The sequence below is a fragment of the Antrostomus carolinensis genome, unplaced genomic scaffold, assembly GCF_000700745.2.
Source record: "Antrostomus carolinensis isolate BGI_N321 unplaced genomic scaffold, ASM70074v2 scaffold12824, whole genome shotgun sequence".
In the NCBI taxonomy this organism is placed as follows: domain Eukaryota; kingdom Metazoa; phylum Chordata; class Aves; order Caprimulgiformes; family Caprimulgidae; genus Antrostomus; species Antrostomus carolinensis.
In genome coordinates, this window is record NW_010312866.1 from 1,588 (window position 1) to 20,792 (window position 19,205).

Here is a 19,205-nt window from a genome sequence, read left to right on the forward strand (position 1 = left end):
TACAGTCTTGTCACCAATTAAGAAATTTGATTAACAGCGAGTACATCATGTCTGTTTCTTTAGGAAAAGATTAGACCTCAGTGATTTATTCTATGAATCTTTGTTTAAAAATCTTATGTTCTTCAGTAGAGCACATAAGACTTATTTCTGAGTTTATCTAGTTTGACTAAAATGACTTTCTTACTCTCTTCCTTTTTGAATATTGATGCTCTTAGCCAGTATCTCAGCAGGTTTAAACTGGCTTAACTTCACTGAATAATACTATAATGCTTGAGAGGCTGACAAAATAATGCTGTTAGAAAAGCCTCACTCACTTCAATTCAAAATTCAAACTTTTAAGACGACAGTTTTTTAAAAGATTTAAGTAATTTTTTGAGTACTTCTGATTTTTAGGAAGTCTTTCATGCTTCCCTTCACCCCAAGTGTTCATCTGTTTTTGCTGTTGCATTCTGTTTCAGACATTCACGGGTAATTTTGTCTACTATATTCAATCTGTGCTCCCAGATGACATTGTAAAAACAGTACTGGAGAAAATAGGTTACATTGCAACAACAGCAACAGAGTTTTCACTTGTCAAGAAGAGAAACAATGAGGAAACAAAGCAGACTGCATTTGAAATATTCCTGGCAAGAATTGAGTGTGAAACCATCCTCGAAATGACAAATGAAGAAAAACATGGCAATTTGGAGAAGACCCTACAGAAGAGAACACAAATGCAACAGCATCATGGAGATAAGGACGAAGAGGATCAGATACCCCAGAGAGAAGACACTGAAAATCTAGAAAATAAAGAAAATAGTGAGACATCTTTGTACCTTGCTACTCAACAGAAGTCTTCAACTAATAGTGATATATCTTTTGAAGCTGCTGGGAATCTGAAGATCAAAGATGACATGCCTCAGTTAGCAGTTACTCAGTCCACTAACAGGCTTCAGGAACACCAAAGGCAAGTCATTAACACTGTACATTTTCCAGGCAAGTGCTCAGACAGTGAGGACTTCTTGATCAAATATAGTGACATTGTCATACGACAAACACCTATTTTCAGTGAGAATCTTTCTCCAAAAGGTTTTGAAAAAAAGCCAAGAGCCAGTCTGAGTGAAGAATGTGTTTTGGCAGTCACTGCAGAGTCAACGGCAAATGAGATCAGGCCTGTGCCACTCTCACCAGGAGCGAGCGGGCCGCCAGCTTTTGCAATATTCGCTGACAGCTCTTGTGACAGCAAAACCACTCTGGAGTACAAAGCTCAAGAAGTCCCCGAAGAATCAATTGAAGCAGAAATTAACGATGCCATAAATTGCATAGACCCAGACCCTGCAGATGAACCCAATGAGCTGAAGTCTCTGCTGTACAAGGACATTCCATCTGTCCAAAACTGCAGTATCCCTATGGCAGAGGAAGTTTGTGACCTGTCTTTAACCTTCACAAAACTACAAATCAAGGACACTCAGGAAGACCTGATGTATCCAGTAGAGGAAACTGGCCAACCTGAGTCAGTATCATATGCAAGTACAAGTGACAGACATGTAAGAGAATTGAATCATTCCAAAATAAAACATACATATCTGACTAATGCTCAGATGCAGAACAGAGCAGCTGAACATCTTGAGCCATCTTCAGATCTGTGCTGTACTACTGGGAACACAGAGGATCCCGCTACTGGTTCTGACAGCAAGAGACTATTCATGGATACTCCTCATGCACATACAGCTTCCGAGTGCTTCAGACACATTAGAGAGCCCCCTAACCTCACCTACATTCCACCACAAAGTATTGATGTTCGGTCTTCACACCTAAGGACCAGTGCACAGGGCAGAAGGAACCTCTTGCAGCCTGAACGTGACTCTCCCGAATCCAGTGACGTAAAACTGGAGAACTATAATTCAAGAGTAAATGAAATCCAGGAGCCTTATGTCATCATTGACAAAACAGACCAAGGAATGTTATGCCATCACACTTGATTCTACCAGTGCTTTATTTGTAATGTGCCTGGGTTTTTTCCTCTCACTTGTGGCCTTGATGATTAGTTTTGTCGAAACAGTTTAAAAAATAAAAAAACCCCACACCGCTCTTGGACAGTAAAAAAGGGAAGTAGTTGAGCAAATTCTTAATGGCCCCTTCTCATTTGGAACCTTTGGCACTGAAACCTGAATGTCACCTTTCTAAAGCATAGGCAACTTCCATAAATTTAAATCCACTTAATCCATTAGCCAGATTCCTTCTGGCTATACTTAATGCCAGACAAGTTCCATCAGTTAAGCATACTTGTGTTTTTTTCCTTTCTTCTTTTTTGTGGGGGGTGGGGAGGCAGGTAGAGTTAGAGGTTTGGTTTGGTTGTGTTTTTTTTTCTTCTTTACAGATCTATTTCTAGAGTATTCTTTGAGTATAGCATGCTGTACCATGACAAAAACAGGCAAATGTTTCTAAACTGGAAGACACAACTTTATAGCTTTACAAATGCTATACTGGTGTGTATTTCTGTTAACTCATTACATTCCTATGAAGCTGTGCTCTGAGCTAATCTTGTTCCTGTTTTTAGTTGAAAAAATAAGTTTAGAAAGTTTGATATTCCTTTAGGTTTAAGGAAGGAAACAGCCTGTGAACATTTTCATTTTTATTGAGGTAATAACTTGTATTACACGTTCTGTACCTGCCTCCACTTGTTACGAAAATTTTTTGTGGCCAACACCACAAATTTCAAGATAAGCCCTGAGCATCATAATCATTCACTGCTACCAGAAGAGCGAGATCCAGCTACTGCTGCTATTTCCCTTGCCCCTGTTCCTGCCACTTAACTCTGCACCAGCTCTGGGGTTCACTGGACTTTTCTGTAAGTCAGTTCATATCACTAAAATGAAGGAAAAAAACCTCCTAATCTCTGCCATTTTAGTAGCAGAAAAAACTTTCTTAATAGCAGCCCCGGGGTGGTGTGTTCAGGATTTGTGGCTAAAATTGTTGATAATAAACCAGTGTTGAGGCTGTTGCTGAGCAGTGCTCGCACAGTGTCACAGCTTTCTCTTTTTCTAACTATACCCCCTCACCCCCACCCCCGTATCTGGGAGAGGACACAACTGGGACAGCTGACCTGACCTGGCCGAAGGGATGTACCATACCATGTGCCATCGTGCTCAGCAATGAAACGGGGTTAGCAAAAGAAGGTGGGTTTTTTGTTTACCAAAGTTGCTCAGAGACTAGCTGGGCATTGTTCTGCTTGTGGGAGGTGGCGAGTTACTGCCATTGCATTGCTTGTTTTTTGTTTGTGTTTGTTCCCTCCCTGACCTTTCTTTCCTTCACTCATTAAACCTCTATCTCAACCCAAAAGCTCTCTTGATTTTGCTCTTTCTATTCTCCCCTGTCCTGCTGGGGAAGGGGGGGGGAGCAAGTAGCTGTGTAGGTGCTTAGCTGCTGGCTGGGTCAACTCACCACAACCTTCTTGCTCTTTGTTCAAGTACCTGTCTGTTCTTCCTAACCATTTTGGTTTTTATAACCTATATTTTCCCCCTGTGGGGGTTATTAAAATGATGTGTTTTAAATCTCATATTGTGTTAGTTGTTCAGGAACTCTAATTTAAAACTGCAAAACAATGCAAACTGCAGTGACCCTCTCATCATTTAGGTGACCACCAGTACTGCAGGTTTCATCTACCTAACATCCCATTTTTATCTTTACTGTAGCCATACAAGGAAAAGTATTTATCAGCAACTTACAAAAGGAAGCTAAAGACTACCACTTGAAAAGACACTATTTTTGGCATCAAACTCCAATAATACCGTACTGTCCTTCATTAAACTTGTTCAGTTAACATCTACTGTGAGAAAGACTCTTAAGTTTTCACTAAACTTTCCCTCATGGGCCTGTGCACAATTGCTTCCATCTTTGTGGTACCTGGCATACAGGACACCTAGATCGCTTCGCTGGACCAGCATCTTCCATGTTCAGGAGCTTGTGAACAACCTCAAGTGGGAAAAACAAACTAGAGAGAGGGTCTTTCAGAAGAGACAAGTGTAGCCCTGACCTGCTAACAGTGCACCGCAGTCCCCAGCTCCACCAAGTCACAGGAATGCTGGTGGAGATGGTAATGAACAGTGCCCACCAAACAGTTGAACTGCACAAAATTTATTAAATATAAAATGAGAATCTACTTTTTGTTAATGTTTAAGTACCTGGATTAAAGAAGACTCTTCTCTTTATGACAGGTTGGCCAGGACTTGTAAGAGTTCTGTCTGCCTTTGTAGGGAGAGCTACTATGCTCTTAGTCTTCTGGGTATTTTCATGTGAGTTTGTCATTCCTGCAACACCTTTAACTTCTCTTCCTGTACAAATGGTAGAGGTTTCAGGTTTTGTACTATAAACTACTTCTGTATTTGCAAATTTATGGGGTCTCAAGAGACAACTGCTCTGTGGTTAAAGATGCTTTTGAAGAGCCAGGATTTGTGCAACTGCTTCCACATAAACAAGGCAGAACCGGGTCTAAAATCCTAAATTGTAACTACAGTCAGACCTGAGAAGAGGGACAGACAAAAGAGACAGTAAGATTTGTGACCCATCTGCTAGTGCCCTCCTGCCCCTGGTGGTAGTAACTGCACCTCTCCTTGACTAATTAACTTAAGTAAGAGCAACCACTCAAGCAGCACTAGCCAGCAAGAGGGCTGCCTGGGCCCCTTTCTAAAAGGAGATGGTTTGTGTTTGTAAAATGCATGTCTATCCCCTGGTGAGATGTCAGCTTTAATTGTGCTACAGCTGGTCCTGATTGTCTATGAATTGAATGGGGATTTACTGACTGATTGGATGTCTTTCCATCATAGGGACATAAGGCCAATTCTGTTTCGAAATTTATATGCTACACACAACCACTTTGAATGGCTCAGCTCTCCCAAGCCTTGGATTAGAGAAATTCTCTTTTGATCAGTACAGACACAAGTGCAGGCAGCAGACCTGGTAACTGGGTGATAACTCACTTGCACAGCCTCTCCCTGTTTGGTCTCTTACAATAGTTGTTTTCCCCCTCTTAGCATTCATATCACACATATACCCTCAAGAAGGTTAAGGTACTCAAGAAGCATAGCTTGGTTTTAGAACAAACTTAGTTGTTCCTAAAGCCAAGAATGAAAACCAAATTTCAATGTTAAGACCAAAAAAACCCCAAGCAAACAAACAAACAAAAAACCCCACAGAACTGGAAAGCATGCAAACACGAAATTAATTTTAAAAATTACTGTTTGCTTCAGAATTATAAACAACACTCTTAAAAAAACAACAGTTTCCTGAGACACAAACAAAGCATACCTGAGAGGGACTGGCAAGGGTTAGTTTGCTTCAGAATTATAAACAACGGTCTTAAAAACAATTTCCTGAGACACAAGCAAAGCATACCTGAGAGGGACTGGCAAGGGTTTGCAGAGCACTGAGGAAGATCATCATTGTTCAGAGCTGTCTCACTACAGAAAGACAGTTTCTGAAACACTGCTTTATCATTTTTTACCTTACTTGTACTTAATCACTGGGGGAATAACCACCAGTAAATCACCACCACAGCTAAAAATCCCACTCACTGGAAATTAACTGGCACAGCTCTCTTAAGTGAGATAGCAGATTAAATCCCACAAGGCTCCCTTTCACAGCATTACATAGTAAAAAACTGAAATCAGGATTGGGATGGAATATAGTGACATCTGCAGAGCAGCGTACTCACAGTGGAAGTCAACAGCTCAATACTTTTTGTGATGTACACAGGGGAGGAATGGATCACTGTTACCAGACAGAGGGCTCTAGGGTTGAGCAGAGGATTCAACTCAAAGCCTTCTGACTTAAAGTCAAGTAGTACATATGCAAGAGACAGGTAACAGAGCTCCTCTATTCTGTCACTCCCCTTACTGAGCCTCTGGATGTGGGGAAGAAGCCACCACAATTCTCAGGTACCTGACTTTATCCTGCTTTAGAAATGCACAGTGTTTACTTAAACCTTCATACACTACAGGAATTTCTGGATTCTCCAAGTCCTGAAACAGGACAGTTACTTGCTAGGAGAGCTGTTATTCAGGAGAGGTATGAGAGAGCTTGGGGTCTGAATCTTTTAATGACAAGTGATGGCAGAATACCCAGCACTTCCTACCGTCTCTGCAGGAGGAAGTGCACTGAAGAAAGATGCTGGATTATTTCCTGGTGTTGGCAGCAGTTTTGTGTGCTAAGTACACTGGTGAAAACAATTTTCAAGGTTTTTTAAGACTTACAGTTTTGGACAATCACTTCTGAAATACTTAATCAAACAAGGAACATGCTAAACATGCTTCCCATGCTAGAAGAAAGTACACAACAGGCCAGGCTGAGAGAATGCAACTATTTAATTTTTGCCAGTCTCTCTGTCTTACTACAAATCAGTTTATATGCTGCTCTTGGATGTTATAGATTCTCTAAGACACCTTGACCTGGACAAAGTAAAGTCTGGAGACATCATCCATTCAGACTACATGTGTAATAAAGGCAATACAGAAGGAGGTAACTTTTCACACTTATTGCAGTTTAGATGTGTAACTCATTGTGACAAAAGTAATTAAAACCCACAGTTTTTACTCAACTCCTGTATTCCTACAGTATACTCCAGAATAGCCACAATGCATTAAAAAATAAAAAATAAAAATTAGGTATGGTTCAATCTACAAGTATAGGCTACATCCAACTTATAGACCAAATTGTTTATATTATCCATTGTTTATATTATCCATTCCACTGGTGCTGAGGTTCAATCTGCCTACAGCAACCAGAGTACTTTTACAGTATTTTGCAACTTGCTACCCAATCACTGCTTCTTAGTCATAAAAGAAACAAAATATCTATCAGACTAATGCTGATTGCCCTCTTTTTCTTCCCCTCATCAACTTGAGAGATTTCAAGAAACAAAAGCAAATAAACTCCAGGCTTAAAACCAGCTATTTATTATCACTGCAGTATTTTTATCTACACATCTAGAGCAGATTGCAAACATTTTACATTTATGACACGTAACAAGCAACTTGTTTGGTTTTGTTCCCAGTTTCCATTAAATATCCCAACCTTCCTGTATATTAAAATCTATACATGAAATAAACATGCTCTCTGTAGCCATTGCATCTGTAATTTTTAATAAATAAGTTATATAAATGATTCCTTTATATTACATTATAATTACAAATATCAACAACCTCCATCCAAACTACGGTTTTGATAGAATAAAGAGGGGAGTGTGGGGGGGAGAATCTGACCAAAAAGCATAAATTTCAAAAGCTGAAAGGTAACAGTGGAAATCTTTTCTGAACTGTGTGCAAAATATACATCCTTGGCTTCTACAAACCATAATGAAATTAGAATCAAAAATAAACACCAAATGACTGAACTTCAAATTTATAGAACTCTTTCCAAATAAATAGTTCTTTTGGTCTCTTACAGAAGAAAAAAGTTTGAAAGTTTAATAGAAGGTTTCAAGAATGGCCACTATCCCCCTACAAATAAGCTTCAGTAAGTAAAATAATTACTTAACACACAAATATATTTTTAAGCGAGAATTCTAAAGATGTACAACAGAACAATTCAAGGGCAATACTGGGCTCACAAGCTTTAGTACTTCACTAGGAAATGCTCTCTCAGTGCACTCATCATTATTAAGTTGTACTGATTTGGAAAAAAAAAAATATATATATCCCACCAGATGGAAATAACAAGAAACTAACTGCATTTCCTGACTTGGAAAACGGTGTAGTCATTTCAACACAATCATTTTTAGGCACACCACAAAACCAGCTACCACAAAATTACAAAATAAAAGCTGTAAAATGATCTCCAGAAGCAATACCATTAGTTATTGTTCAAAACAACAGTAGAACTTGGAAAAGCCAAGGAACTGAAATCCTCCAGCAAGTTAACAGACAAATGTCTGTAATAAGTGATCAAAGTACTAGCTGAAGCCTTGGACATCAGCCATTTTCAGGAGCATTCTCTACAAAGCTATGACAGATGCTCAGCTATATTAATACAAGTGTGTTTTAAAGCACTGTTTGCCTTGCTTGCTCCAATTAAACCAACCAAAACTATTACAGAAAAAAAAAAAATTACATACTCTACATCAGGAATCATTCCCTTCAAATTAAACAGAAAAAATAAATTGAAACCAGTCAGAACTGCTGCACTAAAAGGCTTATCTTGAAGACAACACACAGAGAGTAAAGCAGAAATTACGGGCAACTCAACACTTTAGCTAACAAGTACAAGAATGAAACCCCCAGAGTTTTCCTCTACTCTCCAAGTACCTGTAAGTCATGATAAAGTGATCAAGATATAAACCCAAAGAACCATCTGTATTTTTCTTATTAAAAAGTACAATTGAAGAATACAAAATAGTTAAGAAATAATTAATTCTAGGGGTTTTTTTATAACCGTTTGAAAGGAACAACAGATACAGTTCTGTGCACTCTGTATTTTCACTAGTCCCCAGCTCAGCCTTAGCAGGGCCACTGATTTCACAAACAGTAGAGAGAAATAAGCCCTTTTAAAAACCTACCTTAAAAAAAAAAAGCCTCTGAGCCATTCTGCAATCACTTATGAAAACTGTTTTGTTCTTTTTTTGCCACTGAATTCAGTGGGACTATACTAGTGGATAGTTATCTTCAGAACTATGGCTATATTGTGATTTCATGTAAATCAGAAGAAACTTACCAAATTCAATGAAATGGCACTAGTGTAGGTAGGATTAGAGCAAGACCCCCTATTTCAGCCTCTGAAGACCTATTTAACAAAGCCACGTTAACTTCATGCACTTCATTTGCTTCCTCTAATAATAAAAAAAGGACATCCCTCCTCTTGTATGGAACTACTTCTTTCAAATTAAAAAAATAGGGTTGTATATGGGGAAAAAAAAAAGAAGAAACTTGGGTTACTTACAGGAAGCAGCAGTGATATGGGAAACGGGAGAAATAGCTGTATTTTAGCTGAACTGAATTGACACTGTAAAGCTGATGAAGAACCTAAAAACATGAAAGGGACTTGGCTTATATTCTATTTATGACTTTTACCTGAACATTTCATAGCAGTAAGTCCACAACCTTCTACAAAGCATAATTCAAAAGCAAAAAACATTATATTTACAAATATTAAAAATACTCAACATTTCCCCCAAATCAGACTTCATAAACATGTTTTTTAAAATACAACAACCGTATATTTCTATAAATGGTGTTGCATATTATATGGGTTTAGTATTTGGTCCCGGTTTTCTTCGTACTTTTCTACCATTTTCTGCATGTCATGGTCAGCTCCAATAACCTTGAAAAGAAGAATATGAACATTAGAAATAGTTGACACCATAAAACATGTTTGCTTTTTGGCAAAATAGGAGTAGTGCTGAAGCCAAACAGATACACTCCTAGAGATATGTCCCATCAGCTTTCTGTTCAGAATTTGGCATTCATTGAACAGCAACATCTCTGATCCTGCAAACAATCACAGGGAACAGACTCTCAAATTCCACCAAAGAGATGGAAGACCAGACTTTTACACTATACACTATGGATAGCTGTAAACATTTTTATGAGGTTTTCCTTCTCCAAAGTTTATTAGAAAAGCAGATTTATTTACTTTTCCCATTAAATAACACTGTTAATATTTGAAGAGTACAATCCTCCATATGCTTAATTGGTTATAACTAAAACAATACTCACAAGCACTGGGCAGGAAACTTTAAACAGTGTATGTTTAATGAGCCACTCTTCATAGAGCTGATGAATAGCTTCTAAATACTCCTACAAAAGAGGCATTCAAATTAACACATATGTCCAGGGATGAAACAGACATTACAATTTTTATCTATGTGGTAAGTAGTTAAGAACTACATATAAAAAGCAGCATCAGATATTTCCACTAACAAAAATAAAAAGCACAGAAAAATTAATTCCCAGTATAAGGTTTTACTCCATGAAGAACCTCAAAGACACAGAGCTTACAGGAGCACAGGGCTCTCTGTTTCTTTTAAGATCAAGAACCACCTTTCACTCCTGTGGGTATAAGCTGTATCAAGTTTTTACAGAGAAAAATACAACAAAGAGAAGTAAGAACAAAAAGGGCAAGACTGCAAATAATATGTATTGAAGGCACTTTCTGTGTCAATACATTTTCCTAAAGTTCCCAGTTCACTTTCTCCTAACTCTGACTCAATTTCCTCTAAAAGCATTTCTGCCTGTCCATCCACTATTAGGATTTTTTCATGGAGACCACTTAACATTTTTCATTCATAACTGCTCCCCACCCCTCAGTAGAGCTGCAAAGTAACACAATGTCTCTTCAGATCCACTACAGTGAGGATTTATTCTCCAAGGCAAAATTTCACATGGCCCAAAATTTAGCTCTTTGCGTGTATCTTCAACTGACAATTGCTTCTACTGAACTACCCAACACAAGAGATACTTCTGTATTATACAGTATGTCTTCTGTAACTATATTTATTTATAGTTAGGCTTTCTTTAGGAGGAAACTTGTTTAATGGAGGGCCATTCTGTAAACTGTGACGCAGAAAGTGATCATTCGATTACTACAGTTTATTTTTAAGCAGATTCCCGCGCTAACAATTCTCATGAAGTTGCTTGTTTTCAGACACAAGCAGAGACACTTTTCATGCATAAACTTCCTGGTAATAGCAGACAACAGAAAGTGCCCACATAAATCTTCAGCACCTGCATGCACAGGTGCTTCAACTGGGTGCTTTTATACCACTGAATGGTATAAAAGCAATTGCCTTTTTACATCTTGGAGAAGATTAACAGTTGATTAGCCGACTACTACACTGATTACTAAAATAGGACACTGGGGAAAGTCAGTGCGCATGACAGATCATTTTTATAAAATAAAGAAAAATGAAATACTGAAGTTTTAGTTTGCAATGGAAACTGCTGCTTGATCTTAGTATTTACATTGGAATCATTATGTTTTTAAAGCTCATTGTAACCAGATACATTGAAAAAACTCCTTACCAGAGGAATGATCTTTTCCTCTTCTCTGCATCTTCTCTTTAACCTCTCATAACAAACTTCAGGAGAAGTCTGCAGATAAACTGCCATAACAAAAATTATAATAGTTATGTTCAAGGATCAGCTTTAAAAGCAAAGAAGAAACTTACTTCACAAACTGTAGAAGGAAAGAATCCTGACTTGGGTACCACCCCTGAACCTCCCCTTTGGCGTTACTGTTAATCAATCCATGAACCATTCACAACTTCCCGCTGTCTGACACAACACATTGCAACCACTATCATATTGAATAATGTGAGTATTTATGACCCAAGAAACAAGAATTATTTTTTTCTCCCAGTAAGGAATCCCACCCACAAACATGCCCCTCCAGATATCATCAAATTTTACCTATCAAATCAACCGAAACATCAGTGTTGTTCTGGATCCAGTCAAACCATTCAGTTAGGACAACATAATCCACCTCTGGCATTTTTCCGCTGAATAAACATAAAAGTCATCAATGAACAGCATGCACAGATCAATTCTAAACTCGTATTTTTTTCATCTGACTAAAATTACTCTCAATTTACTCCAGCATATGTGAAATGAAAACAAGACCAATATTACGCCCACCCAAATTCAAGGCCTCACAAAGCATTGTTTATATAATAGAAACACCAAATGATTAAAAAAAAAAAGTACTTGCTACCACAAAGTTCCTATTATTAACAGTTACAAATATTAATTATTTTTTCCACTACAGTTAAGAAATAATTACTTGGTGACTACAAAGAAAAACATTACCACATTGACATGTGTACAGTAACAACAAATTAATGTCAATGGTATTTATTGCTCAAGTTCTTTATATCAGGATCTTTTCAAATATATGTGAACGACTGCAGTGCCTGTCACCAGAAAGGCTTGATTTACTGAGCAGCACTGTCAGTTCATTACAGAAGCCATAGTAAAGAGCAGTGAGAAAATAATGACACACTGTAAAGAAAATTTACTCCCACTGTAAGAAGTATTTGTGGAAAGAGTACTGAAATATTCAACATGCTTGATTTGAACCCTCTATTCAGAGAACATAGACAACATGGGAGACAACTGTCCCAACGTTATCTCAGTAACTCAGTAAGAATAATAAATTATCAAACAACTCATGCAAAAAGAGTTTACAGATGACATATGAACAATCACATATTATGTTTTACTAGTATCAGAATTTTCACTTATTACCATATTCCTAAACAGTCAAGTATTGCTAGTTTTACATTATTCTGTTTTCAAAACTGCTGACAGTAACACATACTCCACGCTCTTTCCTAAAGGCCTCTGCAATAGAAATATAACAAAGAGACAGGGCTGAGAGGCTCCTGCCCTCTCCAGGTGAATCACTAAGACTAGTTGCAACATTTTAAACAGTACTGAAGAAAAAGAATCCACAGATTTCTCAACCATTCTCCTGGCAACATGGTTTGATCACTGGCAAAAATGAATAAAGATAATCCAGAAAGATATTTCCAGTTAAGTATGCAAGAAAGCAAAACCAGTATTCCTCCTCCTCTCTATCTGCCATCCAGCTGAATATCTTGACTCACAAAGCACCCAAGAAATGGGATAACACAGTTCACTGCTATTCTTCTAAGGTATCAGTCAGCATACGTGCCGTAAAAGGCACTAAATGGTGTTTTCATCTCCAGAGCTTGCTGCCATTTGATCCCTACCAAGTAAAGACCACAGAAACGAGCTTTCTATCATAAATAACTATGGATTCAAATGGGCATTGCTAGTAACATACCATGCATACTCACGTGCACACATTTAAAATTCTTCTACAGTTTTACACCTAACATGAGCGTGTCTTTCAGTGCTAAACTCAGATGTGCAACCACAGTAAGAACTTGGACAGTCATGCATATCTGTGCATGCCGGAGAAGCTCACAGCAATTGCTCACAATTTAAGCCTTCCATCATCGTCGTAAATCTTACTCTATTTCTCTCTCTGGGAAAAAGCCTGCAAAGCCAAAACACACATACTGAGTGACACTGGTATTCCTGACATCCCCACAGCTCTTCATCCCTTGCTTCAACTAATCACTCTCTAAAGGAGAAGAGCTTGTGTAGACTAGAGATCACAAGGGATTCTTCTCCATCTTTAAGACTGGGACCCTAAGCAATACCTTCTCCTACAGAAAAGACAGCAACACGCTTACCCCATTCACTCCCAGTCTTGTTTTGAATAAAAAAAGTTCTATTTCATTTCTACATACTATTGATGGGAAAATACCTTCTATACAGCTATTTAACAGTCCCTTTGCTGAAGACATCTATTGAATAGCTTGAGCCTGAGGGGTTTGTCAGTAACATTTTCAGCAAAATTTAAAGATATGTCAGGTCAGCTTTGGTTTCCAGACCTTCCATCAGACAGGTATAATTCAGTTGCTACAGTGGGCACCCTCTCCTGTGTTGTCTGCATGACTTTCACATGTTTACTAACCTGCACAAGAATTAGGATCACTCCCCTACAGAAACTGGAGATTCCTTCTAGGAAAGAGTAACAAGGAAAGAAAAAGCCTCTGGAAGAATACAAAAGCATTTTCTTTTGCAAAATCTGTTTAGTTACAGAATGGTTTTCTAAATTTACATGCAGCAGTTGAACAAAAAAACCCACAGCATGGGAAGCAACCGTTTTAAGCTGTAAGGCCTTTTCCCTGCCACGGGGCACTATTATCCTTCTGCATAAAAGTATCGACTGTAAAGTTTGTATTTTGTCCTTGTTCCCCTGATAGCTAAAAAAGGTCTTCTAATTTTTATCCCTTAATGTAGCCACAGCCTTTTTGTATCTAATTATTATTTTGTTGTTATCATCTTCCAATTTCAACAACTCCCATTTTTTGTGTTTGCTCCCAGTGTGACACCTTATGCCCATAGGTGACAATATATTCTCCCAACTTTTCCATACAAATGTCAACCTGTTTTTGTCTCTTTAAACAGGCTTTCCATTCTTTTGATCATGCCAGTATCTCAGCTTCACACCTGTTTCAGTTTTACTTCATAGATCATGAATAAGCAGTTAGGAGTGTAAAAAGTAATGCTGAAAATCTCTCATAAAAGCTGTGTACAAAAGCACCAATATTTCCATCTCCCTCCTGGAAGCCCTTTGCCAAATACTTCCAAGAGTCACATTTACTCTTCTCTGGGCTATACAATATTAGAGTTACTTTGTGATCAAATTTTCTTTTTCTATAAATATATAAATTTTTTTCTTTCTGCTTTTCAACTTACAATCTTTCATCTTATAGTTGAAATTGCTCTTGTCAGTTCAACTGAATGACAGAATTTATTAGCATACTCTCACCCTTTGTACCAAAGCATCAATCCAAAGGCTGATCTAACATGAGTAACCTCTTTCCTGCCTGATAAATCCCCTTTTGGTATCTCCCTTCAATGGGATTTCCTATCACAACACCAGCTTCTGCACTTATGAATAATAATTCACAAAAGTCTCCCCAAACCTCCTTGATAAATACGGAACTTCAGTTCAGACTGATGCGAATCACGCAGAATCACACAGAATGTTGGGGATTGGAAGGGACCTCGAAAGATCATCCAGTCCAACCCCCCTGCCAGAGCAGGAACCTAAACGAAATTACACAGGAAGGCGTCCAGGCGGGTCTTGAATGTCTCCAGAGAAGGAGACTCCACACCCTCCCTGGGCAGCCTGTCCCAGGGCTCTGTCACCCTCACTGTAAAGTAGTTTTTTCTCAAGTTTAAGCGGAACCTCCTGTGTTCCAGCTCACACCCATTGCTCCTTAGGGGGTGGGGGGGAAATGGTACAAAACACAGTCACTGGATTAGTCTAACATGATGTGGTGTTGGTCACTGACACAACACTTTTGCACAAAGCTTTAATTTTTTTATTTCCTTCATCATTTGTTCTGAACTTGTGCTAAATACTGAGGCAGATGAACAAACCTGCAGTTACTAAGATGACTTTCCCCACCCTCTCACATGGGCTCTACAGTACTTGTTTCAAGTCACAGGGGTGCTGCCTCTGCGTTACAATATTTTCTCCCAGTGTGAGATCTCATGTGCTTTCAGAACCCTGAAGTGGCTTTTGTTTCCACTGTAGCTGTGATTACCACTATGTCCACACTCCCCTCTCATCCTGTCTTTTCTTATATGCAGTTTTCTTTCCTGTACACAGAAGTGAGCATTAATTTTTGAGACAAGTTTAGATGATCTTTAAAGAACTACGTCACGTAGGGACAGGGCAGTGATCAGAAAACATGGAGTAAAGCTGTAGAACTGCTTGCCATAGGACATCCTGGAAAATAAAGGTTTACATGAGCTTAAGGGGAAACTGGACAGGCTCATGGACAAGAAATTCCCTGTGGGTTACTGAATACAGAGAAAACACTGCTGAATGAGGAAGTCCCTAAACTGTTACGGTCCCTGTCCTATACACTACTGGATATACTCAGAAATTATAAATGCTTACCCTGTTCTTACACTCTTTTCAAGTACTTTTGACCACCACTGCAGATGGGATATGAGGGAGGACAGATTTACTTTTTTTTTTTTAATGAGACTCAAAATGGCTATTTTCAAGTAGCCCAATTTTCTCCTTGTTTTATTTATAATCCTTTTACACACCCTTGTATCATATTTCGGTTTGCTATCGGTAGCATCAGCTGGCTTCTAGCTTGCTGTAACACAACAAAGCAAATGCCTTCTGTCCAACATTAAGAAGTGCTGAAGCCATGAAACATCTTAGATGCCCTTAAATGTTATTACAAAATTAATGCATAGAGTTGACACAGGCAGACTTAGCCACAAAGTTCTCAGTCTTTGGAGCACTTTGTCAACAATGGAAAAAAAAATGTCAGTAATTAAAAACGAGAAAGACATTCCAGTACATTTCCACTGCATACAGACTGGGATAAATAATGTCTCTTTCTGTTTGCCTCACATCTTACTGTGCCTCTCCACTTTCAAAGCAGCTCTAGTAACAGACTAGGAGCTCATGTAGCATGGATGCCATCTTGTGGCATGCAGCCATTCTGCCTGCAGACAAGCAAGAAACTGGTTTTGTCCCTTAAGACCATTAAAATAATCCAATAAAACCATCTTTTACATACACTGCTCAATATAAGCTCAGCATTCTAAACAAAACAAACAAACTAAACCACCAGCAGTGAGTACTGCGTTACTTTAGTTAGTATGAGATGGGTGAGTTATACATCGGCCAGGTAATAAACGCTTCCTCTACCTGGGGCCACAATCGTATCCCCCGGAACAAAATAACCTGGGTTAGGCCCAGTTGCTCTACCTCTGGCCCAAGCACACCTGGGGGTGGGGACCTGATTCAGAAAGTGACATTTAGAGACAAACAACTCTTGTTCTTTCTTTACTCACGAGCCTACCAAGGTCTTCAGGCTATTCTGATCCTGTGAATCCTGATTCTGAGCAATAGCACATGAGGGCTGGAACACTTGTCACTCGAGTTCCTGCGTGCAAGAAATACCAGTCCTGGGTGCTAGGCTGGGTAACACTATCTAGTTCTCTAACACTATCTAATTCTCTAACACTATCTAGTTCTCTCCCTCCTACAATGTTATTCTTTATATCCTCATGGTTTTTGACCTGTTCAGTATGTAGTTGTTTTGATTTAAGCGAGACTCTTGTATTCAGCTGGAGAGCAGGTAACTTCAGTAAATGGTGTTCTAAATAATAAGATGCTCTAAATAGACCAGAGCACTTCTGAAAAAGGCTCGCATCTGGGCCATGTCCTACAAGTTTTATTCCACCAGTGGGCACCATGTCCTGTACCAAACACACTGCCACTCCAACACAGAACTCACAGATTTCACAGACAACTTAGATGCAAATTACCAAAGAAATCATCAAGCAATTTTTTTTCTTATCTAATTAAGCCAAGAAAGTAAAATAGAAAAGCATATACCATACCTTCGATACAAATTTTCTACAAAAATGTATTTTGCACTGTGAATTGATCGCTCCATCATTCTTACAGGGGAAATCTACAAAATAAAACTTGACAGTCACCAACTAGTTTACATTTTTCAGCATGTTTGTTTCTTTTCAAGCTCATATTGCACATCATGTCCTTTACATTATGAAATACCTAACATTTTCAGTTCTTCCAGGTCTTGTGATAAAAAGATTTACTGGGAGGGTGAGAACCACAAAAAACAAGCACTCTCAGTGCTACTTATGGTCACTGCATTATTAAACACCTACATAACTGATTTGTTAATCATGTACAAGTTTCTAAGGTAACTGCAGAAGAATTCAACCGAGCAGCTGAAGTGAACTAGGGGGACAAAAAAGCAGCAATCCACTTGGCAGCTGCAGAGCACCAGGAAGCACTGCTGCCTGAATTGCTGCCATTGCAACTGCCAGAAAGTACTGCTGCCTTAGCCAGTCTTGCACATGTTCAAACGGCACTCATTTTGGAAAAGAGAGATTCTCTGACAGTCTCTGGCCCCTGCAGAGGAAGGCAACTCTGGCAGAGCTCTTTCCAACCAGGTATTCTGCATGTTAATGACCACAGAAAACACAATTGCTCCAGCAAGGCTCAAATGGCAAATGACAGCAAAGCTCAGATGCAAATGCAGGGCAATCCTCAGGAATTTTTTAATGAACTTTGTATGCAACAGAGTAAGACTTATTTATCTTGGAAAAACACCTCTTCCAAAAAGCTAATGATTATACATACAGTATCACTATCATATGTGGTACTTCTGAAAGTTTGCCCTGACATAAACTCAGAAAATATAATGCAAGAACAATCATTAAGATGTAAGCAATGCACCTAAGATCAGATCTTGTAATCAGGGAAGGGAAGACTTAGCACAGAGTGTAACAAAAGGTGTTTGAAGGAAAGAGAAATAAACAGATCTTGATAAAAAAGTAGAGAGTGTGAACTAATACAGAAAAATTACAAGGAAAAAAAGATGAAAACCATCTGGAAAAAAGCTATAGAAAATTCTAGGGGAAGTATTTTGGATAAATACAAGATGCAGTGGCTAAATCTGTGCTAGACAGCATGCAGCAGTAGAACAAATACTATCTTTAAGATTACTTAATGTTTGCCAAAGATTTGAAATAGCTAAATTTATATAGACACCAATTACAGACAAATCACTGATATGTGGTGATGAAGAGATTTGTGCAAGTCTAGCTCATAAGGGAGGTGTAAAAAAAGCAGTATTAGTTTGGGGAAGTAAAAGTTCTGAGCAACTAGGAGGCAGATGTTTTACCCCTGGAGCACATGTTGAGCGTATCAACAATGTCTTTGCACTATAAAAATTCATACTCACTGCAGGAACAAAGAACATAAACAGCATCTTAACTTTTGCATACAAGTTTAAAAATATTTATTACTCATAACTGCATCTACTTTTTTTCTAAATTAAAAGAAAAGTGAGTTTATTTACCATTGGTCTGGTATGCTGCTCCAACATTGTAAGCTGTATGTAAGTCTGCAACGTTATCCCCCATCTTGATGCATCTTGGTACATTAAGCCCTGGAGTCAGAGATGGAAGCAAGACACAGACATTTTTGTAATGTCAAACAGCAAAAAAAAGTTGAATATTTCATAAACTTTTGCACTACAGCAGAATTACCAAAAGAAGTGCACTAAAACAGCAGGTTTGATAAGAATTAAGTGATCATTTGCTCTCCACAACACAGATGTAAGAATTAAGAGTCCTGGTCCTTAAAAGACACTAAGTGGAGCACTTGAAATGCTCACTCAAGTCATTAGGGATTAGTTACTCTGCACTTGGAGTGGTCAGAACCAAGGCACAGCTCATTTGAGAAAGTTCCAATATGGTTAGTAATTAAAAAAACAAACAACCAAACAAACAAACAAAGTATTTACTACTCTATTTTTGTGCACTGACAGACTCTTAGTATACCCAGCCCACCCAGAAATGCATATATGGTTCCAGTAAGTATGTCCTGGGCCCCAGGAAAGGTATCTTTTAACATGGACAACTGTCCTTCCCAAAGGATCCTCAAAGCAGTTCTCAGATCTTCCACTCTCCCATTACTGCAATGCCACGCACACACACACTTACAAGCAACGGCCTATCCTGCAAAGCAGAGAGAAGATCTGACTCAAAATAAGACATTGTTCAGTGTCTACTTGCTGAGGTGACAAGCTTTAAGTCAGCAGCATGGCTTCAGCCCACAGATCT

General features: G+C 38.6%; 2 protein-coding genes across 2 annotated transcripts in view; one reads left to right on the forward strand and one right to left on the reverse strand.

Moving 5' to 3' along the window:
* Positions 1-458: 458 nt before the first annotated feature.
* Positions 459-1,961, forward strand: LOC104524321 (uncharacterized; the record flags this gene model as incomplete). Its single annotated transcript, XM_010167153.1, has 1 exon — positions 459-1,961. A coding segment is annotated over one exon (1,503 nt), but the record flags the coding sequence as incomplete, so codon positions are not given.
* A 7,231-nt stretch (positions 1,962-9,192) lies between these two features.
* Positions 9,193-19,205, reverse strand: part of TK2 (thymidine kinase 2) — a 12,457-nt gene continuing 2,444 nt past the window's right edge. Inside the window, 6 exon segments of the mRNA XM_029084785.1 lie at positions 9,193-9,291; positions 9,687-9,767; positions 10,992-11,071; positions 11,379-11,467; positions 16,947-17,020; positions 18,440-18,529. Coding sequence (XP_028940618.1) covers positions 9,193-9,291; positions 9,687-9,767; positions 10,992-11,071; positions 11,379-11,467; positions 16,947-17,020; positions 18,440-18,529 — 513 coding nt within the window.